Below are 14,127 nucleotides of genomic sequence, written 5' to 3'. Positions count from 1 at the left end.
GCTACCCTGACCCTATCTGCTGTAAAAATAAACTGCCACTACCGTTGCCACAACAACAACAACAACAACAACAACAACAACAACGATCTGTAACATATTTACAATTGCTGACAATACACAAATCCTGATTCAAATAAGATTAAGTCTTATTCCCACCTACACATGGGCCCAGAATCACTCACAAGCTAAATAACGGCATTTTATCAAAAATTATATTACCTAAGTATAACATTAACAACACAAGATTTGTAGAAAACAAATTCTGATCAGTAGGAAAGTAAACTTCACGAGTTCTGGCTAGACATAAAATCAAGAGCTCTTTAATTTCAAATCTCAAGCTTCACATCACACCCAAAATGTTTATTTAGCATTACACAGTATTTTGCCTAAAGATATGTTTCATCCATTGTATTCACATGGCTATATCTTACCACAGATCACACGACACAAAGAAAATGATAAAGAACAATTATTACTGATCCACACCAAATATAATGCCTTCCTATTTTGCTCATGCTCAATTCTGGAATAAGCAGCCATGATCTTGCACTGAGTGAGGCGATGTTACAACTGGGATGCTGCACAGCATGCATCTCTGCATGATATAACAGGCGGGACATATCATTTTGTTCATTTCAGACTTTTTTTTTTATTGCTAGTGGGGTGGGACTAAGTCCCTTGTACTGGCCTACTGTACCAGCCCCAGATGATAGGCGAGGGTGATTGTGGAGCAATTGGTAGCAATTGGTGGTATTGGTGACTTCCCAAGTGTCACTTCACAGGCCCCAAAAAATAGAAGTCTGACAGGCTAAGGTCACTGATTCATTTGTACCATCTGGCATGAGTTCAACACAAATGTTACAGGCTAGGGAACCTTATTTATTGAATATCCCTCATAAGAATGTAATGCAAGAGATGTACAGGAATTGACTACTTTTCTGTTTCCAAATGAAAAATAAGGGTGTAAGAATTATGCAACAACATACAAGGAGTATGATATTGATATTCAATTGATATATATAAGCTTGCCACTTCAAGGAGTCACATGTACATCCTACAGAACAAAGGATGCATATTCCTAAAAAACTAAAGCATCAAAGAAACAAACACAAATAAAACCTACAAGATCGCTATAAAGAAATAAACAGATCTACGCACTTTGAGCTGCTTACGAGCATATATAAATAACAGGATCAGGCTTCTCCATTTTTCATTATTTTCACCAAAGAATTAAGATTGTTATTCTTCAGTGCTGTTCGACATAGGTTCACTATATTTGTTTTGTATTTTCCAACTGAAAAGAAACAAATTAAGATTTAGCACAGTAATATCATCATCTGATCAGGTAATCTGAGCCAGAGCACTGTAATATCAATATTAACTGTGATCATTTAAAAGATGCATGCAAATATTTAAATTATGACAGAAAGATACAGGGAGAAGATTGTAGGGCACATCAATCACATGACTCAAACATATGAATCACGATTACAGGAATTCTGGATTCAAACCCTCCCAAATGAGTTTTTGTGTGAACTTAGGAAAAAATGCTATACAAGGAAAAAGATTTTCACCTGCATAAGTGATTTCACAAGTCAGTACTAAAAATTCAGCTGTTCTACATAAAACTGAAACCTCAAACCTTTCCAGGCATAAAAGTGATTTACCTCGTAATCGTGCAGCCTTTTGAATAATGACATTCAATTGTCTGAGAGACTCCAACAGTTCTTGGTGGTTCTTGCAGCGAATGTTATAGCCCCTAATCATATCCGTGTTCACATCATTCAGCTCCAAATACCATTTGCGCATACTTTTCCTGAAACAACCAAATGATTTATAAACACAAACTGAACATATGTTATTAAAAATTGAAGCAAAATCATTTCAGACATTTATTAAATACTACAAAATTCTGGGGCACGTGGTCACATAGCTGGTTGAGGCACTATGCTACAAGCCAGAAGGTAGCAAGTCATCTTCCCGATGAGATCATTGGAGTTTTCAATTTACCTAATCTTTCCAGCTGCATTATGGCCTTGGGGTCAACTGACCCTTTAACAGAAATGAGTACCAGGAAACTTCCTGGGGGTAAGTGTGGCTGGCATGTAATGCTGACAATCTCACCACCACCTGTGAGCTGTCTAGAAAATTTGGGAATCTCAACATTTCAGAACCCTATGGGCCTCCATGACCTGCTACAGGGATAGCTTTACCTTTACTATTAAATTCTGCATTTCAATAGGCTTCCATTTCCAAAATAAATCAAGATCAAGGATCAGTAAACCATGGCCTACACTATACAGGCAGTGAATTGCTATAGTTAGTAACCTGATGTTAACCTTGTACTACTTCAGTTAGGCAAATATTTTCTCTAGTTGGGTATAAGTTATTTCTGGAGATCTGATGAAGATAAATATGGAATACTGTAATCTATCACTGTTGACTACCTAAACCCTCAGAGCAAAAACAGCCTCCTTCTTGTGTCAAAGGTTTTGAAATACAGTTAATCCCATATACTGGAATGACTGACTGACTGACTCACTGACCAACTGCATGGAAGCTAACACTCAGCTACTCAAGAAAAGTCCTGTCTTACAGGGAATCTGAAGCTTCATTATTGTGTTTACAAGAACCCACCAAGTACTGAAACTGTAGGTTTATGTGCATTATTTTACGATACTTTCAGTATCGTATAGCATCAAACTGTAGAATAATACGTGAATGATAAATATGAAAGGATTTTGAAGGAAGCAGTCATGGCTTAGTCAAGGTATTATCCTGGAAATTGATAAGATAAATAACTGCTTATCTCTGTGAGAACTCACATATCATCTAAATGTCTGGCATCTTCTGCACGAACCACCAAGCTACGTATGAGGCCTGAGTGATCTGCCATCTCTGCTCCAAGCCTTAATCGGACATCTTGAAGAGCAGAAACCTTTTGAAGGAGCTCCCCAATTTTCTCCTGCTCCTCTGGAAAGTTTGCACTCACCTATCAAAGAACTATGTAGTCACTGTGAGGTTCACAGACATTGGTCAAGGGACCAACTGATAAGCTACATAGGTAAGTCAATAAATAAGTTACAAATGGATATAGAACTTAAACAAATAAGAGTACTGATTTTAAAAATGCTTTTATTTCTCAACAGAATCTCCCTGTACATTGAGGCACTTGTCCCATCGTTTCACAAGCCCCTGAAAACCAGACTCCATGGCACTGCGCTGCTGTCAGTCGGTAAAAATGGCTGGTGTGCTCAACACGTCCAAGTCGTATGAGGTGCAAAGTGTTATTCATTTTCTATGGAGCAAGGGACGAATGCCCATCGAGATCCATAGGGAAATGCAGCCGACATATGGGGACAAATGTCTCACTTTGAGAAGTATGCAGTGGTGGTGTTGTGAGTTCACTAATGGCCGGGAAGACCTTAATGCCAATGTGCAGTTGGGGCGGCCTCGCACCTCACTCACACCGGACAACATTGCCCGTGTGCACCTGAAGGTCATTTCCAAGGAGCTGGGCATTTCATATGGCAGTATTTACGATAGCATTCACGATTCCTTGGGGTATTGCAAGGTTTCATGTTGGTGGATATGTAAGCTGTTGGATGATCTCAACAAGGCCAAGAGAATTGACATCACTGCAACATTTGCAGCATTACTCTTAGGAGGGTGAAAGGTTCCTTGATCTCACTGTCACCAGAGATGAAACATGAGTATTGCATTTCAGTCCAGAATCCAAGTAGCAGAGTATGGTGTGGAAACATCCTGGTTCGCCTGTCATGAAGAAATTCTGCAGAACGCCATCCTTCGGGAAGTTGATGGTTACGGTCTTCTGGGATCGCTAAGAACCACTCCTGCTGGATTTCATACCATGAGGCATGACATGCAGACAGCTGTTGTGGCACACTCACACAACTGCAAGCTGCCATCAGGAAAAAGCGCCTGGGGATTCTCGTGGATGATGTGGTTCTCCTCCATGACAAGACCAGGCCTCATGTGGCAAACAGGACTGCCGTCCGACTGCAGTCATTCGGATGGGAGATTATGGAGCATGCACCGTATAGTCCAGACATCGCCTCCAGTGATTACCACGTGTTCGGTCCACTGAAAAAGTTCCTAGCAGGCCAGAGGTTCATTTCTGACGATGACACGAAAACTGCTGTCCAGCGGCGGTTCCGCGCTCAACAGGCCAAATTCTACAACAGCGGCATCTCCAAACTAGAGGTGCGATGGGACAAATTCCTGAACCAGGGTGGTGACTATGTGGAAAAATAGCCAAAGGTACTTAGAACACTGCCTGTATTTTGATTTCCTTGTATGTGTATTATTGTGGCTGAAAAAAAAATAGGGGCAGAGACTTATTGATTTGCCCTTGTATATCATTTTAATTGTACATAATTACTTACATACTTTTGAATCACAATTTCTACAATGCTGCAAACTACAAATTGTGAGAAACAGGTTATATATAATGCAAAGGAAAGTCAACATGTATTAAATGTGTTCTGATATGAAAACTGTCATAGCAATGTTACTGAATGGTTATTAAAGTAAACAATTACCTGCAGTTCTTGTAAATTCAGAAATGTGGCAAGTGACTGAATAATATCTCCAGCTAATGCCATATTACGAGTGCTGATTTCCATATGCCCACTGGATTCCATACTCAGTGTCACCTCTGTGTTGTCACGCAGAGAAAGGAAAGTTATGTTCAAGTCTTCTTGTACTTCATAATCAGCCATGAGCAAGAAGTTTTGATTAATCCACATGGCAATCTAGGAAACAAAGTTACACATTACTATAAGAGTATAAAAAAGAATTTGACTTTCATAAGCCGGTAAACAATTTTGTCTCAGATAGAATTAAGCATATGAACATGTCATGAATCAGAATTAATGACAACAGAAAGAGCTAAGTGGTAATTTGAAAATGGGTTCTCATCATATCTAGAAGTGGTCATGCTTAACCTTCAATGCTGACATTTTATGAGTGCTACACAGCTGCCAAAGGTAATGTTATTAGTTACATGGCACCTCAAGATTCTTGTTGAAAATGACAGTGCAACTATGAAATCTACTTCTTTCTCTGCATTCATTTCTATTATTCTATTATTTTTCCTATGTACATTCTATAATAACATATGGATTAACATTCTGGGGTAACTCCCCGCATAGTATAAAAGTGTTTAGGATGCAGAAAAGGATAATTAGGAATATAACAAATACAAGAAAGAGAACATCGTGTCATAATTTGTTTCAAGAATTGGATATCCTCCCACTACAAGCTCAATATATATCGTCGATTTCCCTGTTTGTTATAGTAAATAAGGAATTATTCACATTCAACTCACAAATGCATAATTGTAGTACCAGATCTATCTGTGATCTGCATTATCCGCAAACTAGTCTAACACAATTCCAAAAAGGAATATGTTACATGGGGGTAAAGATCTTTAATCATTTGCCACCAAAAATCAAATCTAATGACTTGAAAAATTTTAAAATTCAGTTGACAACATTTTTATTGCAAAACTCTTATTATACATGTGATGAATTCTTTAGTAACAAATTTGCCTAGAAATATGGATAATACCATAAACAATTTTAATATTGCATAATTTTATGTATAGTGATGTAAGACTGTAAATTTAACACATGTTTTTTTATCTATTATAATGATTATAAGCTGTACATATATATTTATATTCGTATTGTACCATATTAACTTTGTGACTGGTTCTATATCTATGTATATGGATTTATGGAATATACAATAAATGAATGAATTAGACAATGATCAGTGCAACAAACTCTTCACCTGTCTTGCACATCTCTGCTGTGCAGATTATCTTCCAACATTAACATCTATCCTCTAACATGCATTTTCAAACCCTTTCGACTGGGATATACTTTTTTCAACATACACTGTTCAATGCATCCCCAGCATTTCTACCACCCATTTTCCTAATCACTAACAAAATTTGATGTCTGTCCACTGTTTGAGGTGACACTTTATACATTTTAAATAACTGATTCCTTTCGCTGCTACAGTAATTTGTTTTTATTCCAAATATAAGGAGAAAGCTCAGATTTTGAAGTATAATGTTTTCTCTACTGCCACATTCACAACAGTTTAACAATGTATTATTCAGTGATATCATTTTCAACAGGGTAAACAGCTGGTGACTAACAATCCAAGCTATGGCATGGCCCTACAATTTAATTGTAGTTCAATTCTTTATATATTTCCAAGTACAGTTCATGAAAATGGTGCGTCATAAAAGCAGTAGTGAAGATTTGAAAGGCCACTCCACATGGGGCACTAGGCCATTTAAGTACTATAACAACTGTAAGCAACCTTCGGGTGCCATAAAATGCTAGGTAATTCTTGAGTAGCTGCAGATTTGGCTTCTCCTCAAGAAGGGCTCAGCTCCATAAGTAAGTAAGCAACTTAAGTAATTAGCTATTCCTGTGTTCTGCTGTATACAATCTAGGTTCATGTCCCTTTTTAAATTAATTTGTTTCTATATACATTTTTAACATTCCTATTCTGTGTTCAAGAATTTTGTCTTTTTGACTAACCTTTCTAGTCTGTACAGGCACCGCCGCCACCGCTGCCTCCTCCTCCTCCTCCTCTGCTGTTGTTCTTATTTTATTTTGTAAAACACTCATTACTTAAGTACAGGTTTCCTGTACATTAAATTTACAGGATATAACCACAAGGTTTTGCAATGTCACCATCTCAGTAACTGTTGGCTTACATGCAATGTTGTCACATGTAGGGTGGTATGTGTGACGAAAATAACGGGCTCTAGTTTGGATGATTGGATTTATTAGCACCTTGGTTATAAGTTCTCTTAATCACATGTAAATACAGTGCTATCCCTGATTTACACAATTTACAGTTCACCAATGCACAAGCACTAGGACTGTCCATCTTCACTAGTCGTCTCCTGGCAGTGGTTCTCATAGAAATTAGCACTTAAAATCACTGTGAAGTCTTCTTGCTATTTCATCTTCAATCACTCTGGAACTTTGGAACTAAAAATTCTTCTGGACTCACTCCTCCAACTTATGACTGACCCGTAACCGCCTTTGAACTAATTGTCACTCCCTCGTTTATTCTGGAAATCTTGTTATATATCCGCGGCATGGACCGCATAGAAAACACTGTAAGAACCATTGCATAACCTCGCAACTGGTCACAGAGAACCCCATTCCAACTGTTGCTCAGCATGAAAAAAACAGCCTCATCTATTGCTGTATAACCTAGCAACAGACTGTTTACCAAGAATTGGTCTTCGTGGGAACTTGTTTACCAACACGTTGCCTAGCAATGGGAGTACATGTAACAATATTTCATATAGAATGTGTACATATATTTAAGATCTGTAAAAAAAAATTCACATGCCTAGATCCAATGGTTCATTAGTTATCACCATCAAACTGAAAATAAAAACATCTTTAGTCATTCTGTTGTTTTACATTATTAAAAGAAAAAACACAAACAGAAACAAACATACTAACTTAACAAAAGTTACATATTCTTCCAAGATCTTTTTCCACACATCATTTCAGAACCTTAAAGGTAAGTTGCACTAGTGCCAATCCTACCTCACAAGTTAATGGTCTCTCATGATGCAGGAAATTAAAAGTGGCCAGGGTCACCTCCAATGCCACAATGTTCATAATGTAGCATGTAGACCTGTTGCTGGGCAGTGACTGTGAGACAGGCAAATATACAAGAGCCATTACTGAGTAATGCCTTTGCAAACAAACATGTCCCCATAGAAATGACTGGACTATTACAATGAGGAGCAGTGTTTTCTATGTGGTCCGTGCCAAAATGATATAAGCAGGGCAAGTTGGAAGCTGCAGATACTCAGTGAAGAGTGGAAGGTTGGTGTGAGATGATCACCAGCCTGGCAGTTAGTTGGAGCAATAAGTCAGTTGTGGGATCCTCGTGAGCCAGTAAGGATGATAGCAGAGGACATTGTTAGGATCCCTTACCAGGAAATGACTAGTGAAGGCAGAGAAGACTTTATGTGTGCTGCACATACAGAGATCATTAGAATCTGTTAACCAGTGAGGCTGTTATAGTTGCTTGTAGTTACAACTTGTGTGTATAAGTGGTCAATAATTCCAACTACCGTATCAATCCAAACCCTGTTTATAGTCATTCAAACATCTGACAATACTAAGTTTCATGAACACTGATCAATCAGTTCAAAAATTTAAATGAGAACACATACACACAGACCATGGTGCTCTCATGAACTTAGTTTTATTTCCTTAAGGAAGGGAAGTAGGCTAAAAATAACACATGAAAGACAAAGATACAGGTAAGAGATTGAAGAAATATACACACAATTTGTTGATAAAAACAGATAGTGGCCACTTGAGAGAAATAAAAATGGGAAAGCAATATTATTCAGGAAGCTGGAAATATAGTGTCATGATGGAATGAGATTAACCTTGTCTGATGATAACTTTCAAATACTACCATATCAGGTAATTTAATTAAATATACTAACCCGCTGGAGTCTTTCACTGATGACAAAAGAGACAAAACTGTCAACATCCTGTGTCCGTTCAGCAAGCACAGCATACATTGAAAACCGTGGCAACTGCCTAGTAAGTTCAAACACATGATAATGCTGACTTCCTTCATATCCAACCAATGCCTGAAAGAAAATATTAGGATTCATGAACCAGATACATTGTAAAAGCAAGTACAGTGAACCACCCATTTAAGGTTTCTTTTGGGAACAGTGAATTTGAGCAATGAACTCAGAATTCTGTACTTAATTGAGGTAATTTACTACCAAGATTACTGACCTGGACATCAGTAAAATTTAATGGTAAACAAGAAAAAACCCTTAACTGAGGAACATTAATTGAATGTTTCACTGCAACATATTCACAAAAATTATTCCAGTTTAATACAAATACAAAGTTGTCTTGTGTAAAGCTATAACATTAAGTGAAAACACAAATATCATAACAACTGAAAGTTCACCAATGAAAGAAAAATTTCTCTTTTGCACACATTTTGCTAAGGAATACAAAATGCAAGTGTAACACAATAATCTTCTAGTCTTATGGAAGATCCAGTGTCTGTGTATTAGTACTGGTATGTATAAGAGAATGTGTAACTGAAATGTTGTAAGTGTATCATGGAACCATTACTGTAGACCTGGGAAACATAAATTACACAGAGCCGAAGGACTAGAACTGGGACTAAGGGTAACTAGTAGGAACCAATGGCCCTGAAACAGGCTATACTGTAAGGCCAGATGTTAAAGGACAGAACCTGAAACACAGAGAGAATGTTACATAAAGTTTCCTCCCACACTCTCATCTTTTCCTACTCTTGCAAACATATCTTGGATGTCTCAACAGTCTTCTTATCTTAGTTTCAAGTTCCAACATTTATTTTAGAATTCTGAACCTTTTCACAAACCATCTACACCCAGTGGCATCTACAGTATCCCTCTGACTCATCTCCTCAATTTTAAATTCTATAATTTTCGTATATTTTCTTGTTTTGTTAAATGTTCCAAATACTAAGACATTAATTTGTAGTACTCATTCCAACACATCATATTTCATCAGAACCTCCTTGGAACATCTTCCCTTAAACAAAATCAACTGCTTGCTTGGTTCAGACTTCAAAATATGACTCAAATGCTGGTGACTTTTACATTATGCTTCAAAGCAGAGTTAATAAAACCCTGGAACATGAATTTCTGACACATTCCAAGTGAAGATGAGGTGAGAACATTCTCAAACATCACGGCATCACAAATAGGTGGTACAGTATGATATGGTAGGTGATGCTTATGATCAAGTAATCGTATCTAAAATTACAAACTTTTCTAAATCATGAATATTATCATGTGTACGAGTGACTATAGAAGAGGTGTGGTCTGCTGACTCGATTTATTGACCGCTTATACACTCAATTTGTAACTACAAGTAAGCATGTAACTATAACAGTCTCACTGGCTTACACATTCTAAAGATCACTGGAACTGCAGCATACATAAAGTTTTCTATGTCTTCACTAGTTGTGTCCTGGTAACAGACCCTAACAATGTACCCTGCTGATGTTCTTACTGGCTGGCGAATATCCCACAACTGAACTAAACTCTAAACTTGCCCCACTGATAACCCCTTAGCATGGACCACATAGTAAACACCGCTCACTGTTGTACTTCAATTGTTTCCATGGGAATATGTCTGTCTGCAAAGCCATTACTCTGTAATGGGCCTACATGTTACATTGCTCCCACCTTAAGGCTATTCATCCTAAATACCCTACAGGCATACTACTATTTCCTATTTTCCAAGGGCTGTGCTTGTAATGTCTCTGATCGGTCTCGCCTTCCTTCCTGTGGCTCAGTTCTCATGGTGATTACTCTCCAATTGCTCCTGCTGCTCCATCCTTAAGGCTGCTCGTCCCAAGTGGCTCCATCATAAGGTGCTAGTTGGTCCAGGTGTACTACCATCATCCTTCTTTTCTGCTCAGTGCAGGCAAAAGATCTGAGCGTGGTCAATACTCATACATCTTCAGCTATTACTCTATGTGCAATTTCTTCTTTCATTTCAGAGGGAGCTAACCCCTCCACAATTCCTGACACTCATTTTCCATAGTCTAATGGAAGCCTGACTATTTGCTTTGCGACCTCCAGCTCAATAGTTAGTCCAAGGGCCTCATATAATATCTTAATGCTTCCCAGATATAGCTCCTGTCTCCTGCTTCATCCTCTGATGCCATGTTATCCTCTCCTCTCACAGACACAGGTGCTGGATTGCGCCTCGGTCCCATATGCCACTGCTGCATTCCAGTTGTGCCCAATGTCTCTTTCCAAATATACGTCCTTTCGAGGTTCCTCTTGCAACAATATTCCAGGTGTGATTTTTCCATCGTCTCTTTATGACCATCGGTCCTTTATGTCTGTGTCCCTTACACTGTACTGTTCCCGCATGCCAGGTTATCTGTCTGCAGGCGGTGGCCAACTTCTTCCGGGACCCACCATTGCCCTTGTTCCATTTCTTCAGCTGTTGGCAGCACCCTACAGCTAGAAGCCAATCCCCACACTGCTCCTTCAGTGCTCCAAAAGTTTCCACTGTGGCCTTTTAACTAGGGACTTCCTGATGCTTCAACTCAAACTCTCATTTCTTCTGTGGCCTCCATCTTTTCTAGAAAGGTCTCCATTTTCTCTAGCTGGGAGTCCATCCTGGCTATCATCCTTTCATGATGAGCATCTAACTTGGGCATCATCTTCCCTTGGTTGGTCTGTATCATGGCTTCCAGTCTTCTTTCATTTCCTTTAGACTGGAACCCACCTTGGCTCGACTGCTTCTTATTTCAGCAGCAGGTATTCCATCATTTGCTACATTTCTGTAGTGTTGCAATATAGTTTCGTACTGCAGTTTATAATCCAACCACTTCTGATATCAGTTGTCACATGTCTGAGTGGATAGCAACAGGGTTTGGATTTGTGACTCAATTTATTGACCACTCATGCACACAACTCATAACTACAAGTAACCATAACAACCTCACTGGTTGACACATTCTAAAGATCACTGTAACTACAGTCTTCTATGTCTTCACTAGTCTGTTCCTGGTAAGAGATCCTAATAATGACTTCTGTTGACATCCTTACTGGCTGGCAAATATCCCACAACTGAACTACACTCTAAACTTGTACCACTGATATCCCCTCTGCATGGACTGCACAGAAAATACTGCTCATTGTTGTCAATCGTTTCAACGAGAACATGTTTATTTGCAAAGCCGTTACTCAGTAACAGCTGCTGTATATTTGCTTATTCCATGATCACTGCCCAGCAATGGGTCTATATGCTACCATATGTTTACATGCCTGCTACAGCACATAGCAACAATCATTTTAAGAAAAAAATTATTAATTCTTGAAAATGAGAATCGCAGAGATAAGGGGTCTCTTGATAGCTTGCTTCATGATCTGTAAACAGCTGCCAAATCCCTTACATTCTCCTAATGTATCATATTGTGGCATGCTGCCTAAAAGCCGGACTATACGACGTCCATCGCTGTGCAACAGCTGCAATGGGAATGCATACTTCAGCAGCAACAAATACATGCAAAGACAACTACTTAAGAAACTGCCTAAAAAACAGAGACAAAATTGTTGAGTTCCCACGTCAACAGATAGACCCACTAATGAATATTCTAGCTAACATGCTAAACAGAACCCTTCAACACGGTGTTCTCTCAGCGGTACACGAAGATCTACTTAAGAGGGTAGAAGATAAGAGACCAGAACAGTTCAGATCCAATGAGAGTTAAGAGAAGAACAAGGAGCAAAGACACTACACTGAGAATAGCAGTGCAAGAGTATAACCATCAAAGAGGAAACACAGATATGACAGACTAATAAGGTCCCTTCATCTGAGAAGATGTTATTTCAGAGTGATTGTAATTGTAAGTGTAAATAAGTAATTCTCCAATAAACTGCGTCATCTAAATCCGCAACCCATTATTTATCATGGAACCCCAGACATGTGACAATATTAACAAGTTTTACCATACGTGACACCATATGTCAGGCACTTAGTCACCAGCTTCTCATTGCAGATACCTAAGTTAAATTCCAGGGTAATCCACGTGGGATCTGTGGTATACAAAGTAGCTCTGGAGTGGGATTTCTCTAAGCACTTCTGCATTCCACTAATATACTGAAAGTCATGAGCAACAAATTTTTTGTAAAGTAACATGCTTTATTATTGACATACCAAATACAGCACCTCAATCTACAGACCTTTCTTTATTTTTCCACATAATCGCCACTTCTTTGTACACATTTCTCCCAGCGTTCTGGGAGTTTGAAAATTCCCCTTCTGTAAAATTCCGTTCCAGCCATCCAAAGACACTGACGCACTGCTTTCTGAATTGCCTCCCTTGTCTCAAAACGTCCACACAGCTGATCCTTCACAAATCCAAAAAGATGGTAGTTGGAGGGTGCCAGATCAGGGCTATAGGAGGGGTGTGGAAGAACTTCCCACCCCATCTTTGCAATTGCTTCCGATGTGAGGCGAGCAGCATGGGGGCGAGCGTTGTCATGCAGGATGATGATGTTTCATCCCGGACATTTATCGTGCAATGCACAATGGAGCTTGTGCAGCGTCTGGACATAACAAGCAGCATTGATGGTTTGCCCAGGTTCCAGGAATTCGGCCAGAATAAACCCCTCTGCATCCCAGAAGACTGTGCCCATTACCTTCGCAGCTGATGGCACTGTCTTTGCCTTCTTTTTTGATGGAGAATGCAAATGGTGCCATTCCATACTCTGCCGTTTCGTTTCAGGCTTGAAACGGTGAAACCAGCTTTCGTCACCTGTCACAATACAGAGCAAAAAATCATCACCTTCATGTCGATATCTCTGCAGCAGTTCTGAGGTGATGCCTTTTCGCTGACCTTTGTGGTCTTCGGTCAATAACTGCGGGACCCAACGATCACAAACTTTCCTATAGCCCAAGCTTTCAATCATCTCCTATACTGCACTGTGCCCTATTCCAAGTTTTCGGGCTATTGTGTCCACAGTCACCTGCCTGTCATTTTGAATGATCACATCCACTCTTTCCTTGTTGCGTTCAGTTGAGGCTGTTCGAGGACGACCGCTCCAAGGCTCATCTTCGATGCTGGTGTTCCCATCTTTAAAATGTTTCACCCATCTTCAAACACTGCTCGCACTCATGCACACACTTCTATAAGCACACTGAAGTCTCTGGTGAATTTCTGCAGCAGGGATTTCCTCTTTCACAAGAAATTCGACGACAGCATGCTGGCAAAACGACACATCGTTGTCAGCCATTTTGATAGGAGTGATGCTGGTCACATGATGCAAGCTATTGACGTCACAAGACACTCAAGGTTAACACAACAGCTGGTTCCACCTACCACCGTACTCTCTTTCATCTGTTGTTCCCAGGTTGCATGCAAAAAAAAGTTGCTCATGATTTTCAGTACAACCTACATATATTCCATATTTCTCTATCATCAGGGGCTAGTATGATAGGCCCATTTGAGGCCACAATACAAAGGAACTCAGACTCACCCCATGCCTACAGCTACTTA

General features: G+C 39.3%; 1 protein-coding gene across 10 annotated transcripts in view; it reads right to left on the bottom strand.

The window, feature by feature from the left end:
* LOC111868280 (Bardet-Biedl syndrome 2 protein homolog) overlaps positions 1-14,127 on the bottom strand; it is a 52,105-nt gene that overhangs the window by 22,644 nt on the left and 15,334 nt on the right. For 9 of the 10 annotated variants that reach the window (XM_033753061.1, XM_033753051.1, XM_033753046.1 and 6 more), the window contains exons 11-16: positions 8,534-8,683; positions 7,614-7,721; positions 4,563-4,775; positions 2,826-2,992; positions 1,668-1,816; positions 1,159-1,294 (exon numbers count right to left, since the gene is read on the bottom strand). In XM_033753061.1, coding sequence (XP_033608952.1) covers positions 1,194-1,294; positions 1,668-1,816; positions 2,826-2,992; positions 4,563-4,775; positions 7,614-7,721; positions 8,534-8,683 — 888 coding nt within the window. In that variant the 3' untranslated portion in view covers positions 1,159-1,193. The remainder of the gene's footprint in view (positions 1-1,158; positions 1,295-1,667; positions 1,817-2,825; positions 2,993-4,562; positions 4,776-7,613; positions 7,722-8,533; positions 8,684-14,127) is intronic. The other variant, XM_023858795.2, reaches the window with a different exon arrangement.

This window comes from Cryptotermes secundus, unplaced genomic scaffold, assembly GCF_002891405.2.
Source record: "Cryptotermes secundus unplaced genomic scaffold, Csec_1.0 scaffold166, whole genome shotgun sequence".
Classification (NCBI taxonomy): Eukaryota; Metazoa; Arthropoda; class Insecta; order Blattodea; family Kalotermitidae; genus Cryptotermes; species Cryptotermes secundus.
This window is presented reverse-complemented; position numbering and strand designations above follow the sequence as displayed.